Source organism: Lepisosteus platostomus, chromosome 8 (genome assembly GCF_059453375.1).
Source record: "Lepisosteus platostomus isolate fLepPlt1 chromosome 8, fLepPlt1.hap1, whole genome shotgun sequence".
Lineage (NCBI taxonomy): Eukaryota > Metazoa > Chordata > Actinopteri > Semionotiformes > Lepisosteidae > Lepisosteus > Lepisosteus platostomus.
This window is the reverse complement of record NC_142618.1, coordinates 38,555,994-38,569,105: the sequence shown is the minus strand read 5'-3', so window position 1 is coordinate 38,569,105 and position 13,112 is coordinate 38,555,994. Positions and strand designations below refer to the sequence as shown.

Sequence of the window (13,112 nt, the reverse complement as noted above, 5' to 3'; positions counted from 1 at the left end):
TGATGTTTTTTGAACATCATTTGCTGGTAATGGAGAAATAGTAGCTATAAGAGCTTCTATTACTTATGGTTTAGAGATATTAAGAGCAGCCTCACAAAGCATTTGTGCATATTTTTACATTATTATTGGGTGTAATAATTATCATTGTGTGATTTCTAACTCATAAGTAAGAACATTTATTAATATGGAAAAGACACAGATAAAAATCCATCACATAATATCTAGCTCAAAGAATTAATAATTACATGTTAAGGCACTTATGATGTTTTATAAAATTATAAAATCGGTTCAATGTTTCAGTATATCATTATATATACAGTAGGTATATATATATTTCAGTATATCATTATATATACAGTAGGTTGAGTAATCGTGGCATTGTATTGTTGTTAACTATAAAACTGGAAAACTATGAAAATCTGTAACAGTACAAATCACAGGATGCCTTTCTGGGCATTAGAACTGAAATGTGTTCATGTGCTCAAGAGAACTGGACGGGTTTCAAAGCGATTTTCTAATTTAATTAGATGTTTTTCATGTTAGACCGAGGTCTGTTTTACCCTAGCACACAAAAACACAGTCACGCCAAAACCCAGTTTTACTTTCCAAAGTCCTGTCTGCCAGTCACCACAAAGGATCTTTGTACTTTCTGCTGGCTTTATAAAAAGAGTAAAATCAGTAATTGAATAACCAACATAAGAAGGAATGCAACAATTTGATTTTCCATTGCCTCTGGAGATGGATGTATTGGAGTTTAACTTACATAAGTTTTAAAAAAAGAGACTAGTCTATATATTTCTGTGCTTTTTTAATCAAAGCACTTAAGAACAGTTACAAATTAGAGGAGGCCATTTGGCCCATCTTGTACAAAGCTAATTTATCGGAGGTTCTTATCCACTCATTTCTTGAAAATAAATTTAAATGTGGTAAGCAACTTTTTAGCAACTTTTTAAAATTTGTGCTCTCTTTGAGGTGTTCCTATTTTTCCCCCCAGACTGTGCAGAAGTGTACACATCCCCTACAGGAATATTGACGTCTCCCAACTACCCAAATAATTACCCCATGAACAGAGAGTGTGTATACAAGATCATTGTAGAGACCAACAGGCAGATAATGCTCAACTTTACTGACTTCACGCTGGAAGGCCCTTATCCCCCCTGCTCCTATGACTATATTGAGATCAGGTAAAGATACAGAGCTTGCTGCTGAGATTTATCACATGGTATTGTTGCAATTTTTCCATGAGCATGTGCTTCAATTTGCAGGTTATTTCAGTAAATTCCCGATGTCTGATTGTTTTTTAAATGCTTTATATTGGCAAGGCTCTATTTTACATATGTATATCCGTATGCTCATTTGTACATATCGTGTACAGCTGATCTGTTGTATTCAATGAGAACAATCAGAAATTGTAACAGTAAATTGTGTGAGTACTTGACAACTATTAGGAAAATCAGTCTCACACACAGATTCTTAATACACAGTATACAATTTATTGATATAACCAAAACCTGCATAACAAGCAACAATGTAATAGGATAAACAGTATCTGTGAAATGATTTGCAGACACAAGTTAATATGCATTTACTATTGGGACCTAAACATCAAACGTGCATTTGCAATAAGAGTTCAAATCTTGAGAATTATGATGTGAATAATTAAGTTTTACTGAAAAAAATCAGTTGTCCAAACGTCCTTGATGAGTTTAAACTTAAACTAAACTGAAGGTAAAAAGCTGGGCTGAGCTTGTCTGTGGAAGCAGAGGAGAGAGAGACCTTTTCCTTGCATTGCTTTGCAGCTTGCATTGGCCTCATGCAACTCTGCCAAAGGTAGTGTTTTGCTGATTTTGGTCTTTAAAACGGTCCGTGCAGTTTGTCTTCTTAGTGTCCACAAGGTAGACAAAACGAGAACTCACTTCGTTCCGTGCTGTAGCTTTTGTTTGGAATATGATCAGAACAAATGGATGCCAACAAAATTCAGTTCGATTCAATTTATTTTTATATAGTGCTTTTCACAACAAGGTTGCCCCAAGGCACTTAACAAAGCTGTGTGACATACATGACATTACAAAAACAAAGAGTACAGTATGTGGAGATATTGTGAATTTACTGGCACAATATTTTGTTGTAACAGTAAATTGTTTGAGTTTTGTTTTGACTACTAGGAATCCATCAGCAGAACAACAAGGAGTCTCCACAAGGATTACAACACACAGAATACATTTGTTGATACATAAAAACAAAAACACTACATTTAGTACTAGCTTCCTAATCAGTACATCAAAATAATCAACAGTCAGGCACTTGTAAGTAACTACAGCTATAAATAGCTGTAGAGAGGCGGAGAGGTGGCTCTGTGGCTAAGGATCTGCGCCTGTGACTGGAAGGTTGCCGGTTCAAATCCCGCGGCCGGCAGAGGAATCCTACTCCGTTGGGCCCCTGAGCAAGGCCCTTAACCCCAACTGCTCCAGGGGCGCTGTACAATGGCTGACCCTGCGCTCTGACCCCAAGCTTCTCTCCCTGTCTGTCTGTTGTGTCTGTGTCTCCATGGTGAAAAGGCTGGGGTATGCGAAAAGATGAATTCCTAATGCAAGAAATTGTATAGGGCTAATAAAGAAACATTACACATTATTAACATTATTAAATATGAATGAAATTGATATTCACATGTGTTAATATAGCAGTTTTATTAACGTGAGGGTGAATATTGAGTTATACACATCCACAACCGTGCATTTGTAACTCATGCACAGAAATATGGGGGAACAGCTGATTGGGTCTGTCACAGCAGTGTCCAATACATGCTCTGCTGGCTCAGAGAGAGAGAAGGATCCTGCTGTAGCTTCATGCTTACAGTTGATTCGCTCAAATAGATTGTTTGGGTCAGTCTGACTGGGGACAAATTCTGTGCAAATGAGTGCTCATTTGGAGGCAATCACATAAAAAGGGTAGAAACTCAGTTCACTCCCAGTGTAGTGGCTACTGTTGAATAATGCTTTATTCAGGGTAGCCAATGAAAATTCCAACCATATTGCTCTGGTGATATCTAGCACACAGTGGTAGCTAGCTGGTCACAAGGTCCTGCTGCAGGCTATACTTAGGGCAGAATTCTGTCTTTAAACATGGGCTCGCTCTCTAACTCAGCACTTCGGGAAGTATTTTAAGTCCCAAAGTTTAGACAACAAGTGTGGCAAGGCACATGGTTCTGTTGTCAGTCAGCCAAGTTGCTTTAGCACAGAGAGGGGCCACTAAATTAGAGGTGATGCACCGCTTTTTAACTGTGGAATATATAGTTGTTTTTTTGTCAGTAAGCTACCATTTAGAGTGGAGACCCACACACTGCAGGTCCCTGATTGGTTGGTCATCTTGTTAGATGATTGCCCATGGCCTGTGACCTTTAGGATTTCCTCCAGATGTGCCTATGTCCCTCTACCAGATATCTAGGCACCAGCAGTGGAAATCCATCTTTAAGGGGAATTGACAATGGATCTGGACTGTCCTGGGAAAGATCCTTATCTGAAAGATTAGCTCATCTCCCTTACTTGCTCACACACAAATTCCTGTGACAGGCTACAGGATGTTTGGTCCAGGGACACAAGATTGTTAGAAATACTTAATATCACTTAATTCTAAGTAGGCGTTGTCCCTGTCTAAGTTTATTGATGAGGTGAAATACAAACCAACAATCCATTTTCACTATATATTATTATATTGTCCATTTTGATACAGCTTTTACGATGTTTCTTATCAGAGGGGCCTCTATAGCCAAACACAGACAGAGACAGCATCAGGCTGCTTGGTCAAGGCACACAAAGACTATTAGAACTTTTTAATACAGCTTAATTCTAAATGAAATGATCGACCTTGTTGCTACATTACAAATCAGGCCTTTGTTTATTTAATTTCTTTCCGTGATGTTGGACATCAGTCTATAATAAGGGTCTTTTTAAAAAATGCTTGCTCATGTGAAAATAAGTTGTATAAACTTAAAGTACACTGATACTCCAAAATAACTGTACCCAGTGAAACTGTCTCACTTCATTCAACGAGGTGTAAATGAACTTAAAATGAGGATGAGCTGACATCACATCTGAATCTGGATTTTGACAGTAAAATGTCAAGGTAGGTTCGGGTCTTCTTTTTGCTCACAGAGAAAGAGCAACTTCTGAAACTGCCTCCTACAATTGTAAAAGAAGATAAATATCTCAATGGTTGATAAGATGAATATCTCAACAGGTTGATGGTTTGGAGGAGTCAGTCCACAATTCCTCCTTCTGCCTGTGTGGCCACAGGGGTCTGTACTGTGAGCCAAGGCATAAAGTTATGGTTAGTGATTGAGTGGTTCTAATTTTAACTTATAGGGAAAGTATTTACAGGGCCTCTTTAATATACTGGTTTTTTATCTTTCTTCAGAGATGGTGGCTATGAAACATCCCCTTTGATAGGAAAGTATTGCAGCGAGCAGCCTCCACCTATTCTCATCTCCCATAGCAACAGATTTTGGATCAAATTCCGCTCAGATTCCAGTGTGACAGCAAAAGGCTTCATGGCACATTGGGATGGGACACTGACAGGTAGAGACCCAGAGAAAGTCTTTGTTTTATTATACATTATCAAAAATTAATATAGCCTTGTATAGCTGTATTAATTTATCTTATATAATGCTTTGAAATAAGTATAACACATGGGTATAGTTAAGCTAAAGTATGCCAGTAATAAAGTTTTCATATTGGAACCTGGGATATGCAGAAACCTTCCTAATAATTTAACATATTGAATTTGTTGCATTTTTGTCATACTATTGGCATCACTATGCTTCACTGCTTGGGACCATGAGTAGTAGTATGGTGAAACCACAGAAGTGGAAATACAAAGTTACTATTGTAAATTAAAATTGAAATTGGTGAGCTTTTGTTAGGGGATGGTTGCAATATTTCACTAAATTCAATTCGAGAACAGTCATGTGTGTGAAGGCCAAACTATAGTAACAGAGGAGGGGAAGACAACTGGAGCCAGGTACTGAGAACGTGTTGCTGGCACATCTTGACTACTATTAAATTAGTGGGCACACTTGTTAGATCAAAGTTTTGTAATAAAAATAAATGTATTGAATGTTAATTAGCTAAATGTTTCTCTGTCCCAGTTTAGTCTGCACAATGGAAGAACCATGTCTTTCAGTGAAATAAATTGAACATTCAGGTCGATATAATAATTTTTATTCATATCCTAATACTCCAATAGATGGTATAGATTAGTACAGGACAAACAGCGTAAAAAACGATCGCACTCAAAATATTTTATATACCCATCCTGTTTCATCTGCATCACCTGTAATTCTGCACTCAGTGGATATAAAAAAGTATTCCATCCATCGTAAAGAAGATTAACTATTTTTAAGTCCATTGGCATCATTACTGAACTGACCATAGTAAAGATTGTGTAAACAGTATAGTAGATCACTTGCTTTGGTTCATAAAAGAATAAAATGCTAGTGTTGCTACTGACATACTCATTCTTCACTATTTTAATTTTTGTTTTAGTTTTATATGGTATGTTGTTGGTGTTTTTTCTATGGACTCCATAATTTACAGTAAGGTTAAGCCTTTGTCTTAGTCTTGTACAAGGCTGTGAAATAATTCCCTGGAATTTGCATGGTCATTTTTAGGCTGTGGTGGCACCTTAACAACAAACAGTGGAAGTTTCTCTTCCCCAAACTACCCTCTGCCATACCATCCCAATGCTGAGTGTTACTGGACACTGAAGGCCCCAGGAGGTAGTCTGATCCAACTTCAGTTTGGAGACTTTCACTTGGAGTCCAACAGCAATTGCAACTATGATTATTTGGCGGTATGTGAGGCTGTGCCAGTACTTGTATTTTAATGCACCAGCACAGAGATACTCCGCTCATATTCACTAAATTCACTATTAGATAGAAGGATTTCATACTGGTGTCTGAGCTTGCAATGAAGAAATACTGTATATTTTTGTGAATGTATGGATATTTCTAAAGACATTTTGATATAGCCGTATTCTGAGAATTGTTTATAGAGGTTTATTAGGTGTTAAAATTCACTTAATAATGAATTATTATGATGCAACATTGTAAAATGCAATTATTACATATAATTATTAAAAAATGAAGTATTCTATGGCAGATCTATTAACCATGTTAATGAACAAGTATGTTATTTAACACCTATTTATTGGTAAATGATAACTGAATAATAAGCCTTGATATTAACAGCAATTTAATTGCCCATATTTATTAAACAAAAAGTGATGTAACTACTTTGTATTATAACACTTTTTAGCTACATTGTTATTGTTGGACAAACCATGACTTGATATGCTTCTGGTTATGGATCTAGATCTGTAACAGATTGTCTCAAGACTCTCACTGAATTATTGTAAACTAGACAAACCAAATGTAACAGAAATCTATTTCATATAAACATGCATGTTATCATCTCATATCATTATTTCAGGATTTTTCTTTTTCTGGATTTGGATTTCTAAAATCCAAAGTATGTTGCAGGTAGCTATAGTGTTTACTCTCTGTAGTAGGGAATTAATTGCTTAAGAAGTCATATTTCTGGTATATAATTAACATAATGTAAACTTACATATTCAAATGTTTATGCTTCTTGCTTTTTATTGTGTATTACAAAGATGTTAGCTAACAGTCCGTTCTGCTTTTCTAATCATTGCCAACAGAAACTCTCGATAGGGTCTTATATGTGTACGTCAGTCACTGAGTGGAACACACTTTAATCCTTTGAACATGTAAAACTATTAAGATATAAATTTACAGTGACTTCAGTTCAGAAGAAAAATAAATTCAGAGGCTACAGTGTACTTAATGCTTTTAGGGGTTTGATGAACCTAGCTTTTAAAAACATTTTTCATCTATTTCCACGGTGCAGGTATACGATGGTAACAGTAGCGATTCCAGGCCTCTTGCAAAGCTCTGTGGCAATGAGCTGCCTGCACCAATTCGCTCCAGCAGGGAGAAAATGTACATCAAGCTACGCACTGACAACTCTGTATCGGCTGGTGGATTTCTGGCATCATATAATCAAAGTAAGCATTCATGGTTCGATGTCAGAGCAGTTAATAGAACACGAAGTGCCTTCATGACAATGCCTTGGAATCTGTTTCATTTTGCTGAAATGGGAAAAATACTTCTGTCTCCATTTCCTTTAATAAACAACTGTCAGATTTAACCTTTTATAGTGACATTTCTTCATTTTTCTTTTCACAAATTAACAGGCTAAAGTGATCAAAGATCTATAATTTTTTAATAAAAAATTAAATGACAAGGAACATTTTTACTATTCACTTGTGTTGAGGTATAGAATAAAAACACTGGGATTAGTATTATACTCACAGAAACAAGAACACTCTAACTGCTTTTGTGCTTTATTTTGAAATAGTCCAACATAATTGTATTACGATACTACATAATTTTACAGCATTATAGCTAGCTGCTACTGTATATCATAAGGAGGTGTAATCCTGGCCAGTACCTGAATGGGAGACCTCCTGTGAAAACTGAGGTTGCTGCTGGAAAAGATGTTAGTGGGACCAGTAGGGAGCGCTTTTCCTGCAGTCTGTGTGGGTCTTAATTCCCCAGTATAGTGATGGGGACACTGTAAAAAACTGTAAAAAAGGCGCTGTCCTTCAGATGAGACGTAAAACTGAGGTCCTGACTCTCTGTGGTCAATAAAAATCCCAGAGCGTTTCCCTTTGGCCCTTAACAATCATGGCTTCCTCATAATCTATAAAAATCTATAAATTGGCTTCATTACTCTGTTCTCCTCCTCACTGATAGCTGGTGTGTAGTGAGCATACTGGGACACTTTGGCTGCCATCACTTCAGGTGGGTTTTAGACAATAGTGGTGGTGGAGGGGAGTCGGTACTACCTGCAAAGCACTTTGAGTGGAGGTTCCAGAAAAGTGTTGTATACTGTAAGTGCAAGGAATTATTACTATTAGCAATTCATGTTCTTGAATTTTTAAATTCAATTATTTCAGCTGTTAGATATAGTTTTCGGACAAGGTTACTAGAATATGCAATTAATCTAATCATAACATTAGAATTCTTCATATTTTTTATTAATTACTCTTTGAATTTATTGGATGCATTTGTTTATAACAGAAATGTAATTATAGCCTGAAGTGTGATGTGGTAACTTTCATGTTCAAGAGGCTGTTCTGGTTTATGGATGACTTCTTCCTGAAACTCTCCTGCTAAGCTCCAGGAGCCATTGCTTTATTATTTATTAAACACAAGCCAGTGCAGTTTGAAAAAGCATTATCAAAAGTAAGCCTTTTGGAAAGGAACAGTATCCAGTAGTGCTAGATTGGGAGTTCAGGCATGGCCAAAGTACTGAGTGAATTTTGGCCCCTGTAGAATCTTAGGGTGGTTATTGTGTTTCTCAGACAACCAGACCAAGTGGTGCCTGAAACATCACCACGCAGGGTGAATACTGTGCAAATTGCTGAAAAATGTCTGTGGGCATTTTACTCTGTGGTTGCATTTTATCACTGCTTAAATGGGTTTTGGCATTGGGTTTTGGGGAGGACAGGGGGGAAATTTCATACTGTAATAATAATAATAATAATAATAATAATAATAGCTTACACTTATTTAGTGCTTTTCTGGACACTCCACTCAAGGCGCTTTACAGGTAATGGGGACTCCCCTCCACCACCACTAATGTGCAGCATCCACCTGGATGATGCGACGGCAGCCATAGTGCGCCAGAACTAGCTATCAGCGGGGAGGAGAGCAGAGTAATGAAGCCAATTCATAGATGGGGATTATTAGGAGGCCATGACTGGTAAGGGCCAATAGGAAATTTGGCCAGGATGCCGGGGTTACACCCCTACTCTTTTCGAGAAACACCCTGGGATTTTTAATGACCACAGAGAGTCAGGACCTCGGTTTTACGTCTCATCCGAAGGACTGTACATAAATTTAACACTATTTCCCAACTTTGCTCTGAAGATTCCCAATGTTTTGTAAAGTCTGATTAAGAGTCCCAAACCTAATCGAAGCATAAACATACATTTTAAATTCTTCTCAATTGAAAATATCTTTAAATTAGATATTAATGCAAAATGGAATGACTTTGTTTTCTTGAGCACTTACTGAATATTGTTCCCTACTTACAGGATTTATTTTGATCTTAAGAATATGGTTTAGGTGTAAAACAATCTCAATAGTGGATTATTGTCCTTTATACTGGCCTTCAGCCATGGTGTTCATGCTTTCAAACCTTAGTTTTACAGATCTTTCTACAATCTTACCTATACTACTGTATATAAGGATTTTAGTTTTACATTTTCTGTGTCTGCACCTTGTATCTCAATGGTTCTGAAGAGATCTTTTGGTCTATTTGTGCTCATCACTCCAAGACAATGAATGAAAATATTTTTTAACTATGTTAAATGCAAATATCTAACGTGGTCCTACTGAGGTATTTGTGGTATTTCAAAAAGGACTTCCCCTTTACATGGAATTTAGCTCTAGACTTAAGTTACATTAAGTAATACATAATGTACATTATCAGACATTTACATCACAAAAAGTTCTGAGAGCAAGTGCTTTTGTTATAAGAAAAAGAAATGGAACAAAGAGTTTTGGGGAAACAAGGAATGTGTTGATCTCATGCCCATCTTATTTTGCAGTCTGCCAGGGTGTGGCCATTGCCAATCAAAGCACTGGATTTATCGAGAGCCCTAACTACCCCAATACCTACCCCCATTATGCGCAGTGCAGCTGGACCATTCAGGCTTCTGCAGGGAACACCATAAACTATACGTTCACTGCCTTCGATATAGAGCCACTGTGCGATTATGACTATATCAAGGTGAGTTCCAAATCTCTTTATGGTAATACCATTCTCATACCACAATTTAATTTCACATTTCTACATGTTGCTGTGCTTTTACCATGCTTTTACACAGTACACTTGTATAAGGCTCTGCCTTGCAATCAGGCATGTGCACTCTAAATGTGGAGGTACAGTGTGATTGTGGTTGAACTGGCAACACAAAACAGAGTAATTGTCCCAGAGTGTTATCCCAGCTGTTAAAAGAGGATGCAGTGGATTGTGTAGCCTCCTGACTGGTGTGGCCCATGAGAAACACTAACAATTTAATGACAGGATGTGCATTGGTAGGATATCTTTATCAAACTAGGTATTATTGCTCGGTTCTCAGCATGCCATCTCATTGTTGTCTTATTCTATTTTGGGTGAGTTTCCGCAGTTTATAAAAGAGAAAAAATAAAATGAGATGAGCTCAGACATGTCTGTAATGCCATTGAGATTATTTAAATGGAAAGGAAGGACATCTCAGACAACTTTTATTTAAAATTTTTGCATCCAGTAGAACTTAGAAGACTGTAAGCTTTGAGTGGGAAGTATTTATTTAAAGTTTGGGGTAGGTTTGCTTTTTTTATTTAATAGGATTTTAATTTGCACACTGTTTTAGATATTATGAACATAACCTTTCTCTAGATTTAGAATATCTTTCCACTGGCAAAAGCAGAGATTGAAATGATATGATTGATTAGAATGAATAAAACATGTTAAAAAAATCAGGTTAGAAAGCCCACATAGAAGGTCACTCCTGTTAGATCATATTTGTCATTTTACTTGGGTGGAGTAATGTAAGTTTTAAATGAAGGCCCTAGTTGTTACTTTACTTCCTGGTGACCAAGACTGAAGCGTTGCTATGAAAACATGCATGACATCACATACTGAGTTAAGCATATTACTTCACTGCCCAAATGCTGTTTAGACCTTCTTTCATTTCCTTATTAGGTGAATGTGATGTGTTTTGCTGTGTTCACCAGAAAGTAAAGGCTGTGGTTTCACCAAACCATGTACTACAACCCTATCTGAAGTAATGATCTTACTAACAGAAAAGGGGTAGCTTTTAATTGCATTAAATTCCAATTATATCTTAAGTCTCAATTCGTATATTTCCAGTCATACATTTGTAATACGGACAACCAACTGCTATATTTTGACAAATGGACATAAACAAATCATAGTGCCACAAAAGGATTTAAGCTTTTATTGTATTTTTGTGAACAGTGTTGATCAAAACCTTGTAGATTCCTCTTGGAAGGAAGCTCATAAAGGTGTAGCACAACAACTGTTTTCTGTTTTACGCACACCTTCAGATGCAGCAGATGGTCATTTTTATTGGCAGGGTGAAAAGGAAGATAATATTTCTTCATATTTTCTTTACCAGTTTGGAAGACAGATTTCTTAATGAAAGTGCCTCAAAAACTGTGCCCCTCCAGACATTTATTTGCACACTTTTAATTCTGTGCCAATATACTGTAGGTATTTTTTTTTAAAGTTACTGGAGATTAATTTCAGTACATCCACATGAATACAGCAGCAACTAAGGCAGTGTTTCCCAATCTTTGGAACTCCTTTCATTAGTGCTAATGTTTGCTACTTTCCTTTAAATGAGCTGACTGTTGCCTAATTGAACCCATAAATCATCAAAACATTTATATTTCCAAGAATATGTAGTTAGCTTGAAATTTAAAAAATAAATATAAAGAAACGATTAAAAATATACAAATAAAAGATAAAAAACGAGCGATTAAAAATATGAAAAATAAATTGGGGAATTAGACAGCAGCGGGGATTAGGATTAGGACATTAGCAGTTAGGGTTATGGATTTTCAACAGAAAAGTTGTAGATTCAAATGCCATGTCAGACACTGCAGGTGTATCCTTGATTAAAGTACTTTGTGTAGATTGTAAAAGAAAAATGCTTAGTAAAATGTGTACAAGTCCAAGTCAGTTTAGAAATAAATTGAATAAAGTAATCTGGAGCTAACCACAAAGATACAGTTTAACATGTCACAAGGCTTAAAAGTGAAATTATATTTCTCTTCCAAAATGACTGTCATATATTTTCTTTAGATGCAACAACAATTCCTTTATGAGATGCTATTGATACTCAAGGAAATACCATCAACCGCTGTTGCATTCTCATCCAAAGGACTGAGGATAAGCAGATGTAGTAACATAAGCACATAAGAATATTTGCGATCAAGATAAGGCCATTCAGTCAATCTAGCATGTTAAATTTTAAGTATTTTGCTGATCCAAGGATCTCTTTCAGAAGTGTCTTTAGAGGGGTGATGATATCTCACCCACAGTGAGAGACACAGTAAGGTAGTAAGTGATGGGGTCTTAAATTATGGTATCAAAGCCTGTCCTTTAATCTCAGGATGTTTAAATTGTATGTGGTTCCCATAGGAATTCTTTCTAAATGTCTCGGTTTTGCATGTGGTGGCCTAAGAATTTTACATTTTACAAATGAAAGCAAAAAGAGACTTAAAAGTTGCACTTAAATCACATCAGATCTCTCTGGTAATGAGTGCCTTTAATAGGTGCTCTAGCAGTCCAGGTTGGGCTGAGTCAGATTCAGCAGCAGAAATGTCTTCCTTTGTCTCATCTTAATTTAAAATGACTATCTTACTTGCTTTATTGCATCCATGGTTTTGCTCCATTTCAGATTATTGTTATATTGTACAGTTTCATTTAACAAAGTTGTCTGATTTCTGTTTTTCCATACAAATTAATTGCATGCCCACGTTTTCAGAATAGTGAGCATAACCCTTGGGTGCTGTTGCTTAGGTGTTATTCTAAAAGCTGCTAACGCTTGATGCTTCTCTTAGGCCCTCTCTCAACAAAACACTCCCTGTAGTCACCTACTCTTTAAACACATGATCCTCTCAAATGCTAATCTATGTTTCTAAATTTATTCCTAACCCAATCCAATAATATTTCAAAAAGACTGTTAGGTTTCTTCTGCTCAAAAATTTGTCAAAGACTGCTTTTCAAATTATTCGTTGGTAAAAACCTGAAATATAATCATAATAAACTTCTTTTACATGGCACTGTTAAAAGTAGTTTCTCAACATGCTTTACAGAAAGAAAAAACCATTGATATTAGATAAAAGAGTACAATAAAAAACAAGGATTTTGAGTGCAGTGGAAGATGCAAAGGCACAGATATCAATAAAGTAAAACTATTTCTGAAGCTCAGAGTAGATGACTTTCTAAATATCC

At 36.4% G+C, this 13,112-nt stretch overlaps 1 protein-coding gene across 1 annotated transcript in view; it reads left to right on the top strand.

Annotated features, from left to right (window-relative positions):
- Nucleotides 1-13,112, top strand: part of cubn (cubilin (intrinsic factor-cobalamin receptor)) — a 128,812-nt gene that overhangs the window by 30,823 nt on the left and 84,877 nt on the right. The window contains exons 23-27 of the mRNA XM_088643354.1: nucleotides 995-1,184; nucleotides 4,414-4,574; nucleotides 5,666-5,847; nucleotides 6,924-7,080; nucleotides 9,694-9,875. Coding sequence (XP_088499480.1) covers nucleotides 995-1,184; nucleotides 4,414-4,574; nucleotides 5,666-5,847; nucleotides 6,924-7,080; nucleotides 9,694-9,875 — 872 coding nt within the window. The remainder of the gene's footprint in view (nucleotides 1-994; nucleotides 1,185-4,413; nucleotides 4,575-5,665; nucleotides 5,848-6,923; nucleotides 7,081-9,693; nucleotides 9,876-13,112) is intronic.